Source organism: Haemorhous mexicanus, chromosome 16 (genome assembly GCF_027477595.1).
Source record: "Haemorhous mexicanus isolate bHaeMex1 chromosome 16, bHaeMex1.pri, whole genome shotgun sequence".
In the NCBI taxonomy this organism is placed as follows: domain Eukaryota; kingdom Metazoa; phylum Chordata; class Aves; order Passeriformes; family Fringillidae; genus Haemorhous; species Haemorhous mexicanus.
This window is the reverse complement of record NC_082356.1, coordinates 7,851,453-7,863,784: the sequence shown is the minus strand read 5'-3', so window position 1 is coordinate 7,863,784 and position 12,332 is coordinate 7,851,453. Positions and strand designations below refer to the sequence as shown.

General features: G+C 54.4%; 1 protein-coding gene across 1 annotated transcript; it reads right to left on the bottom strand.

Annotated features, from left to right (window-relative positions):
• Positions 1-7,467: 7,467 nt before the first annotated feature.
• LOC132334639 (olfactory receptor 14J1-like) lies at positions 7,468-8,418 on the bottom strand. Its single transcript, XM_059860738.1, has one exon. The coding sequence runs from the start codon at positions 8,398-8,400 to the stop codon at positions 7,468-7,470; it is 933 nt and encodes a 310-aa protein (XP_059716721.1). The 5' UTR covers positions 8,401-8,418.
• Positions 8,419-12,332: the final 3,914 nt, after the last annotated feature.

Here is a 12,332-nt window from a genome sequence, read left to right as displayed (position 1 = left end):
TGAGTGCTGGCATTGTGAGAGATGATGAGTACCTGGTGTGTGCACAGTGCAAAATCCCTTCTCATCTTGGAGTAAAGCCCAGAATAATCCCAACCTCTGCTTTCTTTCAAAACAGCTTAACTAATATTTGCATTTCAAGGAAGGGCATCATGTTCTCTTCTTGGTCACTCCTATGGCCCATCTAAGGCCAAGAGCCACCAGTGCACAGGGGCAGTTGCATCCCACTGTGGCTGCCAGCAGCATGATGTGAGCAAGAGCTTGTGTCAGAGCAGCAGGAATCTTGTGGAGAGTGGGAGCTGATCAGCTGAGCATTGAGAGCTTCCAGCGCTGGGTTGAGCTGGGTTTGGAGGGTTTCCTTGGCTCCTTGGGTGGTTCACTCATCACTGATGCTCTAAACAAAGGCTTACAGGAGTGTGGTTGCAAACAAGCAGTGTGAAGTGTGCAGAGCAATGTTTTGCTGTCTCTCTCTGTTGTAGGAGGGAGAAATCGAGCCAAATTGTTCGGCTGAAATCAAGGTGACCTTCAAACCCCTGGAAGCACTGGAGTATGGAGGTGTGGCTTACTGCAGCATCTCAGGTGCAGCTCCTTTGCCCTGCTTCTCTGCCCCTCAGTGAAGCCATGGTGCAAGCCTGAGCCCACTGGGCTCCTATGGAAACTGCTGGGAAGAGTCCCTGGTCAGCAGGGCAGTGCTGGCACATCCCCCCTGGCCCTGCAGCTTCCAGGGAGTCTCCCGTGCCAGGCCAGGGCTCAGAATGCTGGGTCTGCCTTACTGATCCCAGAACAGCCCAGGCAGTGCAGGGAGAGGTTTTCATGCCGTGGCTTTGCCAGCATTTCCTCAAAGGCCAGAGAGCTCCAGAGCAGAAGAGCTTTAGTGAACAAGCACTGAGCCCCTCCAGGCCCCTGGCCTCCAGGATGGGTCCATTTGACATGGATCCATCATCAGGTGGTAGGAGCTGAGTTAGAAATGGGCTCCCTGAGCCTGGACCACCTCCCAGTGCCCAGACAGCAGCAAAGCAGAGGTGGCTGAGCCCCACTGAGCCCAGGCTGTTTGTAGAAGGAGCAGCCTTGGCCAGCACCTGCTCCTCTCCCTCTGTGGCAGTTGTCACTTTGCAGCTCTCAGTCTGTGCAAATAGAACACAGTGCTGAGTGTCACAAGGTGAGGACTTGGGCAACAAAGTCCTGTGCTGCTGGGCCAGGGAGTTTGGTCATTGCCAAACTCTGTGTGAGCTTTGTGTCTTCACTGAATGGATTTCAAAGCTGCTCTGGGTGCATGGGAAGGAAACCACAGAATCACAGTATGGTAAGGATGGAATGGACCCTAAAGATCATCTAGTCCCAAGGCCCCTGCCATGGGCAGGGACACCTCCCCGTCCTGGTTCTGGGCAAATTTGGGAGAGAACCCCCAAAGGGGCTCCTCTAGGAAATCGGATTCTATCGCCCCTCCCCCAACCGGTCCGGGAGAAAATACTTCCTTGGAGAAAAGTGGAAAAAACTGTTTATTAAACAAGAAAACCTAAACAATATTAAATAATAAAACCCCTTGCTGCTCCAAAAGAGATGACAAACCCAGAAAGTCCCCTCCCCAGATTCCAGTTCAGCTCACTCAGTCCCTTATCAGTCCTTCTGGCGCTGGAAATGCCGTGGCCCAGGCCCAGCCCGGCCCACTGATGCGAGCTGCTGGTGCTCTTATGGTTGTTCAGTCCAGAGCAGGTGTGAACAGGTCCAAAGAAAGGGAAAAATAAGGAAAAAAAAAAACAAAAACCCACAGTCCTGGGAACATCTTTGCCTCAGCTAGCTAAACTAACTAAAAGCAAAAAAAAAAAAAAAAAAAGAGAGCCCTGTCCTGCCGTCTGTTCATCTGCAGGCAATGCAGTCCAGGAGCAGGAATGTGTAGGAGTGAGTTCAGTGTCTGAAAAACAAACTGCGCGCCTCCTCTCCCCCCCTCAATCCTTGGAGCAAGTCTTAAAGGTGCAAAACTTACTATTCAGCATAAACGGAACAAGATGATTGGGGATAAAAGTATCATACAGTCAACCTAGGACATGTCCCCTTGGTTCCCATGGGTCCCAAAGTGTCAGAAGAGTCTCCATTGTTCCATGAGGCCCCCAAAGTCACTGTGCTCCCCTTGGTTCCACAGGGCCCCACAGTGTAACAATGGACTCTTGGCTCCATGAGGTTCTTCAGTCACAATGGTCTCCTTGGATCCACAGTGTCACCATGGTCCCTTTGTTCCATGAGGTTCTGCAGTAGAACACGGTCACCTTGGTTCCATGAGGTTCTGCTGTGTCGCAATGGACCCATGGTTCCACAAGGCCTTGCTGTGTCACAATGGCCCCTTGGTTCCAAGAGGTTTCTCAGGGTCACAATGATCTCCTTGGATCCGCAGTTTCACCAGGGGCCATTGGTTCAGTGTGGCCCAGTGTGCCAAAATGGATTTTGTTTCCAGGGGGTTCTGCAGTGTCACAATGGACCCTTTGGTCCAGGAGTTGGCACAGTGTCACAGCTGACTCCTTGGTTCCGTGAGGCCCTGCCATCACCACATCTCCAAAACATCAGAATAAGACTCCTTAACACTAATTTGCTATTTAAGAGGGGATCATTTATTCAGGCCTGAGGTCTAGTGAGGGATAACTCCTAACCTTATGTGGACATGTAATTCTCCAGTGTGTTGCTTATATAGAGTTGCTAAATATGTATTACAATTTACCCATTACCATAAAACCCACCCTAAGTTCCCAGATTTAGTCCTGCTTTTATCTATCACTGCATTCTTTAGCCAGATGTCTTCGTCTTCTCTTCCAACCATCCTTCCTGGGAAAGCAGCCCCTGCATGCCTTGGTCCTGTGCTAAAAGTTCACTGGCATGGTAAAAATTGAATTAACCCTTTTGGTATCAAGGCTGAGGCTTTGTGTGGGCAGGCAGAGGCAGGCAGGAGGCAGAGCTGTCAGCAAAGGAAGGGGCCAGCCAGGTGGGGCAGCCGGGGGATGAGCACAGCCTGCAGGGACAGAGGCCAGGGCAGGGACACCGTAGGACAGCCTGGGCTGCACAGGGCACAGGGATGGGCAGCAGCTGCAAGGCCCTGACAGAGCCAACTTGGGCAGCACTTTGGCCATGGCTGCTGGCCCTGGGCCTGAGGCCACGAGGGGACAAGTGACCCTTGCAGGTCTGGGGCCTCATTGCCTCCTTGTCCCTGCTCAGCAGCCTGGCAGGGGCCGCTCCATGGTCCTGCCCTTGGCATTGCCCATCCCCACATCCCAGTGCCCATCCTGGGAAGAGCCCTGAGCAAGGAGGGAGGGACAGGATCTGCCTGGCCAGGGGCTGGGGCTCAGGCCTTGGCCCTTTGCATTCCTGAAACACATCCCCACCATTTCCCTCATCCAACCCCTGGCACTCAGAGCAGCTGAGGAATGGAGTCACATCCAGGGCTGTCCCAAGGGCTCAGGACTGGGGCCAGGTCAGTGAAATCTTTTTATTGCTGATCTGGACAAGGCCATTGACAGCACCCTCAGTCAGTTCCCAGGTGAGCCCAAGCTGGGTGGGAGTGTGGCTGTGCTGGAGGGCAGGAAGCTCTGCAGAGGGATCTGGACAGGCTGGAGCCATGGGCCCAGGACAATGGGATGAGGTTCACCAGGGCCAAGGGCTGAGTCCTGCCCTGGGCTCACAACCACCCCAAATCCCTGACTGCCCTGCCCCTGATCCCCACAGCTTGTCCTGTTTCCTTCATCCCTGCATTGCCAGGGACTTTCTGGGACAAGGGAGCTCTGCTCTGGCTATGGAGGAAGGTCCAAGTGCCGCCACTGGAGTGGGAACCACAACTCATCAGGTTTGTGTCCTTTGGGGGTCAGGAACTGGTGGGACTCAGAGGCACAGAAAGTTTTTCTTCATGGCCAACAGACCATAGATGAACAGGTCACAATTTAATAACCATCATACTCTTCCCTGAGCCATGTGCAATGTCCCAGCAGTGTCTAATGAGTCCAATACCCACAAAGTGATTGCTGAATTAAAATTAATTTGAGACAAACGTGGTTCTGAGATAAACACAATTAAGTTCTTGTATCAGGATGCTCGTCCTGGAGTGAGGGCAAAACAGCACAAACAATTCCTGATTTGCAAAGCTGTCAGTGGTGGATGGAGAAGGGAGGTCAGGCTCCTCCTGCTGTTGAGGAAATGCTGAAACCAGCCTGACTCATTTCATCTCCTCCTGTCCTGGCTGATCTCCCCTCTTTCCCCTCCCACCCATTGGCTTCTCTCTCCCACCAGGCCCCCCGGTGAAGAGCCTGGCTCTGTGTTCTCCATCACCTCCTTGGTGGCACTGCCAGGCTGGGATGAGGAGCCCCTCAGCCTTCCCTGCTCCGGGCTGGACAAGCCCAGCTCCCTCTGCCTCTGCTCACAGCCCAAGGGCTCCAGCCCCACCTTGGAGGCCCTTCCCAGACCCTGCTCCAGCTGCCAGACATCTTTCCTGCCCTGGGGAACCCAAACCAGGCCACAGTGACCTGGATAATCCATGAACTTGGTGTCCTGGTCACACAGCCCTGGCCCCTTGTCCCCATGTCAGTCTCTGGAGTGGATCCTGTGGAACATCCTTGGGTGGAGGCTGTAGCTCCAGGTGGGCCGGGGGAATCCCGTGGGACAGGGACCCCGCTGGGCATGGACAGCCTTGGACTTGTTGGGAGAAACTGTGAGGGGGAGCTGGGGTGGAGTGACCAACCCAGTGACCTCACACAGCCCTGCTGGGATGTCACACAGCCCCTCTGTGATGTCACAGCCTGCCCTGTGATGTCACAGCCCATTCTCTGATGTCACACAGTTGGTCTCTGATGTCACAGCAGAGTCTGTGATGTCATAGTCTGCTCTGTGATGTCAGACCTCTGCCCTGTGATGTCACGGAGGCAGTCTATGATGTCATAGCTGCTCAATGACCTCACATAACCCACTCTGTGATGTCATAGCCCACTCTATGACCTCATGTTACCAGATGATAAATTGTCTCCACCAGGTGAGCTGACACCTGGAGCTTGTTCTCCAAAACTCCAGGCCTATGGAAACCGCACAATGCCCATTGTGTGAGAAGGGGAACTGGAAGTTAACCAGCCTCAGTGTCCTGCCAGCTCAGCCAGGCCCACTGGAACGTTGGGGTCCACGACCACCAGGGACCACCAGAGAGAACCCCAGGACTAAAGGGCATGGGTAAAGGGGAGGGGAAATATGTTAATGATTTTGGGGAAATGATTATCACATGTGTGAAATAGAAGAAGAAAATCACCAGATTTTCAGATGACACCAAGCTGGGTGAGAGTGTGGATCTGCTGGAGGGTAGGAGGGCTCTGCACAGGGCCCTGGACAGGCTGGATCCGGGGCCCAAATCCAACAAGGTGAGGTTTAACAAGTCCAAGTGCCGAGTCCTGCACTTTGGCCACAACAACCCCTGCAGCACTACAGGCTGGGGACAGAGTGGCTGGAGAGCAGCCAGGCAGAAAGGGACCTGCAGGGACTGATGGACAGCAGGCTGGACATGAGCCAGCAGTGTGTCCAGGTGGCCAAGAAGGCCAAGACTCCTGGCCTGGATCAGGAATGGTGTGGCCAGCAGGAGCAGGGCAGTGATTCTTCCCCTGTGCTCAGCACTGCTTGGGCAGCTCCTCGAGTACTGTGTCCAGTTTTGAGCCTCCCAATTTAGGAAGGACATGGAGGGGCTGGAATGTGTCCAGAGAAGGGCAACAAGGCTGGGGAGGGGTCTGGAACACAAGTCCTGTGAGGAGTGGCTGAGGGAGCTGGGGTTGTTTATCCTGGAGAAGAGGAGGCTCAGGGGAGACAAGGTGGTGTCAGGACCCAGGTTGGACTTGATGATCTCCAAGGTCTTTTCCAACATTGCTGATTCTGTGATTCTCTGAAACCACCCTTGGAGCAGTTGCAGGATGAGCCCTGGGCCTCCTCTTCAGAAGCTCCAGCAGCCCAGGTCCCTCAGCTTCTCCTGCCAGGCCCAAAGCCCATCCTGTCAGTCCTGCAGAGCCTCTGCAGCTCCTCCTCATTGCCCAGAACAGGGAGCCCCAGAGCCAGACACAGCAGCCCAGATGTGCCCCCCCTGGCCTGTGGTGCCTCTGGCAGGGGAGCAGCAGGAGGCACTGCAGGAGCCTGCAGAAAATTCCTGCAGCACTTGTGGGATGATCCTGCTCCCCAAGGGACGTTCTCATGGTGCCAAGTCAGGAACTGCAATGGGGAGTGGGGCCAGAGAGGGAAGGGCAAAAAGGGATGGGCTGTTTGCAGGGGAGGGAACAGGGGTGGGCAATGAGAAGAAATTTGTAGCAGGAAGAGTAAGGAAAGCAAAGGTGAAGCCAAGGAAATGCTCAGGGCAGTTTGGGGGTGGCTGCCAGGCAGCCCTGGCTCTGAGCAACAGCATCTGCTGTGGGACAGGACACTCCCAGCTGATGGGAAAGAACTTTCTGGCTGACTGCAGAGGCCAGGACAAAGCTGAGGGGTTTCCCTGCCATTCCCAGCCCTTGCTGGCCCCAGGGGCTGATGGCATTTGTGCTCCCTCAGGTTCATGTCCCCACACCAACAGCATGGGGGTGCTCCCCCTGCTCTGTGCAATGCAAACAGGGGCTCCTGAGCCAGTGCTGCCGTGTCTGTGCCTGCAAGGATGGGGCACCTGTGTGAGCTGGGGGAGAGGCCAGGGCTGCAGAGGGGGGATGTTGTTGGCAGCTCCATGAGGACGCTCTGGGACGCTGCCCTGGGCTGTCCAGCACAGTGGGGATGGATCCGCCCCTGCTCTGCTGCTCCTTCCCATCTCCCCCAGGGCCCTTGCAGAGCACCAGCCATGCTGTTTGCCCCCAGCCTGCCCACGGCCACCCTGGGGCTGCTCACGGGGGTTTTCTGTGCTGAGCATTGGCCTGGGTGTGTTCTTGAGAGAGCCTGGGCAAGGAGCCTGGAGCCCCCAGGGCCTGGCCTGAGGCGTCAGCGCTGCCCCAGCAGTGCCCATGGCCTGTCCCTGCTGCAGCCCTGGCACTGCCACCCCCAGGGCTGTGCCCGGCCCCGAGAGCACTCAGGCCCTACAGCAACACCAGGGCCACCAGGGCAGCGGGGCAGGGCCACGGGAGCAGCACTGGCAACACCAAGTGCTGCTGCTGCTGGGCACAGCTGCTGTGCCAGCACTGATCTGCCCCAGCTCTGCACACAGACATTGCTGCTGCAGCTCCAGAGAAGGCAACACAAGGGCATCTCTGCAGAAAACTTTTCTGGGAAATCCTTCAGTTCCTTTAAAGCCACCTAAAGTGCAGCCCCGCATTGGAACAGTCTTTGGCCAAAGGGAAGGTAGAGAGAAATGAAATCAGAAATGGCACAAAGAATGACATTTATTTTTGGACAATATGAAAAAAGTAAAACAAAGAAAATATACATCAGAAATGAAACCAACAAGAAGTATCAAAGATGACTTTTATTACAAGTGATTTGCAGAAACTGGCCAGCAGTTTAATGTTTCTGAAAGCAGCCAGAAATCATTCTCCACACTGCAGCCTTGAGCTCCTGGTTCCTCAGGCTGTAGATGAGGGGGTTCAGGGCTGGAGGCACGAGCGAGTATAGAACTGACAGGGCCAGATCCAGGGATGGGGAGGACATGGAGGGTGGCTTCAGGTGAGCAAATATGGCAGTGCTGGTGAACAGGGAGACCACGGCCAAGTGAGGGAGGCAGGTGGAAAAGGCTTTGTGCTGTCCCTGCTCAGAGGGGATCCTCAGCACAGCCCTGAAGATCTGCACATAGGAGAAAACAATGAACACAAAACAACCAATGGCTAAACAGGCACTAACTGCAATGAGTCCAAGTTCCTTGTGCTTTGAATATGAGCAGGAGAGCTTGAGGACCTGGGGGACTTCACAGAAGAACTGGCCCAGGGCATTGCCATGGCACAGGGGCAGGGAAAATGTATTGGCCGTGTGCATCAGTGAATAGAGAAAGGCACTGGCCCAGGCAGCTGCTGCCATGTGAGCACAAGCTCTGCTGCCCAGGAGGGTCCCGTGGTGCAGGGGTTTGCAGATGGACACGTAGCGGTCGTAGCACATGATGGTCAGGAGGGAAAACTCTGCTGAGATGAAGAACATAAATAAAAAGAGCTGTGCAGCACATCCTGTGTAGGAGATGGTCCTGGTGTCCCAGAGGGAATTGTGCATGGCTTTGGGGACAGTGGTGCAGATGGAGCCCAGGTCGCTGAGGGCCAGGTTGAGCAGGAAGAAGAACATGGGCGTGTGCAGGTGGTGGCCGCAGGCTACGGCGCTGATGATGAGGCCGTTGCCCAGGAGGGCAGCCAGGGAGATGCCCAGCAAGAGGCAGAAGTGCAGGAGCTGCAGCTGCCGCGTGTCTGCCAAGGCCAGCAGGAGGAAGTGGCTGATGGAGCTGCTGTTGGACATTTACTGTGCCTTGACATGGGGATCTGTAAAAAAAGGAATCATGGAATAGTTGGGCTTGGAGAAGATTTTAAATATCCCAGCACAGCTGGGGACAACTTTACCCCCACTGCCTGCCCAGGGCTCTTCTGCCTGGAGCTGTCCCTGCCAGCAGCTGCTTCCCTGTGCCCAGGGCTGCGCCCTGCCACTGCTGCCAGGGTCCAGCTCAGCCCTGGGAGCTCAGCACTGCCCTGCAGACCCCCTCTGGCACTGCCCAGGGGCAGCTCTGGCTCTGCAGGCTCTGATGGCAAAGTCAGATCTATCATGAGGAGGCTGGAAAAGCAACACTGATGCTGCCTCTAAGGGGCCCTATGCTGATTTCTGTCACTGCCTGGTTTACTCAGATCTGCGATATATTTTTTTTTTTTCAACCTGAACTGAGAGATAAATATCTTTGGGCAATTTCCCATCCAGGCAACCCAGAGCAGTAGATAAAGAAAGCAGGATTTTCCCTTTTATGCAGCCCCTCCCTTGCTGTGCTCCCTGTATAATCTACATGGAAATGTTCTGCAGTTAAATGCCATGATGGGAGCAGTCCTGAACAATGCAGCATCCTCCCCACAGAAGGAGAAGCCTTACCAGCTGTATCTTCCCAGCCAGATCTTGTCCCCCAGGGCTGGGAGCAGCTCCCGGGCTGGCTGAGAGCTGTCCCTGGCAGGCAGCAGAGTCCCTGCCCCAGCACAGCGCCCTGGGCTGCAGGACCCTGCTCTGTAGGACAGCCCTGGGCACCCCTGGCTGCTCTGCACAAGAGACAATCAGAGAATGTACTCACAGAGTCTGCAGGCATTGGGATGTTGCAGCTTTAGGAGATGGCTCCAGGAGCTGCAGCTGCATTGTCCTGCAGCCAGAGGTTCCTGTGCCAAGGGCTGGCAGTGATTGTGGCCCAGGCACTTCTCAGCACCTTCCCAGCCCTGACTGATTGAAGCTCTCTGTGCCTCAGTGCAGTGCCCGGGGTGGCTGTAGGCAGTGCCCCAGCCCTCCTGGGCTGGGAGAAAAGCTTCTCATCAAGAGAAATGTGCTTTTGAAGCTTTTCTTGGTTACCAGGAGCTGCCTCTGGGCCAGGAGCCCAGCCCAGCTCAGCAGCACAGACACAGCACAAGGACTTTAATGACCCTCTGGGGCTTTGTGCTCAGGCTCCTGACAAGGAGCTGAAGAAACCTCTCCAGAACTCCAAGTCAGAATCCAACTCCAAAGTTTCTTGAACTTTTAATGGGTCTCACTGAGGGACACAACTGAGAAAGTGTCCCCAGGCCCCAGGCAGAGCAGAGAACTGGAGGCAGTGATGACAGGTGGGGACAAAGAGAAGCCAAGTCTTGGTGCCCTGGGGCACAGCAGGGTCTGTGCCACCAAGGGCTGGGAGGAGACACCTTGTCCTGAGGCACTGGGGCCTCCTGGCACAGCCCCAGCCAGGCTGGGCACTGTCAGCCCCTTGTCCTGCCCTCAGCATCCCCCCCTAGCCCACATCCCAGTGGCCTCAGGGATCTGCTGGAAGGAGTCCCTGGGGAGCCTTGCTCAGCAATGGCCCTGAAGGCTCCTGAATGCTCCCAGGGACTGCAGGGTTTTCAAAGGACTTTGGGTTTGGCTTTTGCCTTGGAGTCTCTGAGAGGTGTGAGCAATCATGGCCTCCAATTACCTGCTGTAATTAGTCCCTGGAGAGGCTTTGTCTGTAACAACACTCAGTGGGGCTCATTAATACTTCAAGGTACTTCAGTTCTTTTAAGGTACTTGGTGTTTCCCTTTGGATACAGACTGTGTGAGAGGTTTGTGCAATCATGGCCCCAATTATCTGCTTTAATGAGTCCCTGCAGAGCTTTGTACTGACACTCAGTGGGGCTCATTAATACTTTGAGACACTCAAGGTGTTTAAGGTACTTTGGAATTTCCTTCCCACACTGAGTCTCTGAGAAGTTTTTGTGCAGTCCTGGCCTCCAATTCTCTCCTCCAAGGAGCCCATGAGGAGCCTGTGTTGGGTATGGACCTCAGTGGGACCCATTCATGCCTCGAGACACTTTGGGTGTTTTTTCTGCCTTTGGCTCCTGGAATGGTTTGTGCAATCTCCTCTCAGGCCCTGAGGCTCCAGGGCTCAGCTCCAAATGCACAGTGAGGCTCATTAGGATCAAACAAGTCCTGACAAACCATGGCTCTGCCTTGATTTCCCTCAGCTCCTGTGCAGTTCATCAGGGAGGTTTCTGTAGTGGTTTTGGCCAATGCATCAATTAGTGTGGTGGGTACAGAGCTGGCTAATTACCAGTGCACTCACTGGAATATCCTTACTCATTTCCTTTGTGAGATAGGAGTAGGACAAAGGCCAAGTAGGCTCAGAACTTTAAAAGGATATAAAGAAAATGTTATTAACAGTAGCTAAAAGAGCAATAAGAATCAGAACAAAACTTCCAGAAGTCTTCTCTCCCTACAACCTTTTCTTTCTTACTGACAATGTGAGGAGACAAAACCTAAAATTTTCAGTCAGTTTACCACCTCTACAATATTCTTTTTTTTAGTTCACTTAAGGAGAGAAGTTCCTCTTGTAAATGTTGTGGAGACTTCTCCACAAGAAAACTGTTCTCTCATGGCTTTTAATTTCCATGAATAGCAGCCACCTGGAAAAATTTGTGAAGTCCCTCCCATTTTTCACATCTTTTCCCACAGCTGTGTTTATGCGCCATGTCAGCTTGTGGGGTATTAGTTTAAAGATGAGCTGTTTAAGAGCAGAGGTTCTCTTCATTTATTTCTGAAATCATTTTCATCTCTGGGAACAGAGGTCTTCTTGTCTCCCTGAGGGCACAGGGTCTCATCACTCTGCTCTCTCTCTGTACAAACTTCTAATGGGATCACAGCTACTTCAACATTTGCTTCCTTTAGCATGGAGGCCTTTGCTGAACAAGTCATCTCCCCATACTTTTCATGCATCATAGTGAAAAAGAGAGTCTGATGGATCAATTACATCCTTCCCCATAGCTTTACAAGAGGATTTTAGCCCCAAGATCAAGGCACCTCCTCATCCCTCCCATCTGGAACTCAACTTCCTCTTCACGGACCTCGGTGTGTTCACGTTGCCCCTCTCTGTGCCTGCACTTTGTCCTTTTCTCTCACTCGAGGGAGGATGGAAGCACTGACAGAGTTCATAACTCACCCGGGGCCTGCAGATGGTTCCGTGACCCCGGCTGGGCTCGGTCCTTGGGCCGGAGCTGTTTTACCATGGAGGTTTCTGCAGCGGCTGCGCTGGGGCTGTGTCAGGATGGGCCGCGCTGGGGCAGGGCCAGGATCTCAGCAGCCAGGCCAGAACACAGCAGCAGCACGGCCGGGGGCCGATGGCTTCTCCTCCCCCTGCCCGGGGGTTGTGGGCGAACCCCAACGGTGGCAGAACCTTGGCCGAGCCGGCCCGGCCCGGGGCTGCTCCTGGGGCCCGGCGGATCCTGGCTCGGCCCGGGCTGGCGGCGGGGCAGGGCTCAGCAGTGCCCAGATGTTGGAACTGCAGCCATGGCCCGGCCCGGCCTCGGCCCCGCGGCCTCCCCTGCCCTGCCCGGCAGCCGATGGGGCCTGGCGGGGTCCCTGGGAAGGGGCCCGGCCCCACGGCAGGAGCCGCCTGGGCTGCCCTGGCTGAGACGGGGCTGGGTCAGCCTTGTTACCTCTGTGCCAGCCAGAAGGGAAAGAGACCCTCCCAGGCTTTTTCATCTTTAATGTGTGTCTTCACAGGGCCGTGTACAGTTTCCTTAGTGGTTTAACAGATTGTCAGTTCTCAAAGCTAATTATTGATTGGTTTTTTGCATTGGAGGAAATTGCTTCTCTTAGAACATCACTTCAGTGAAGCAAAACCACCAAATAGCACAGAGCACAGAGTTCCATTGTCCATATATAGTGGTCACATGCCCGATGTTATGAGTTAAAAAGGGTTA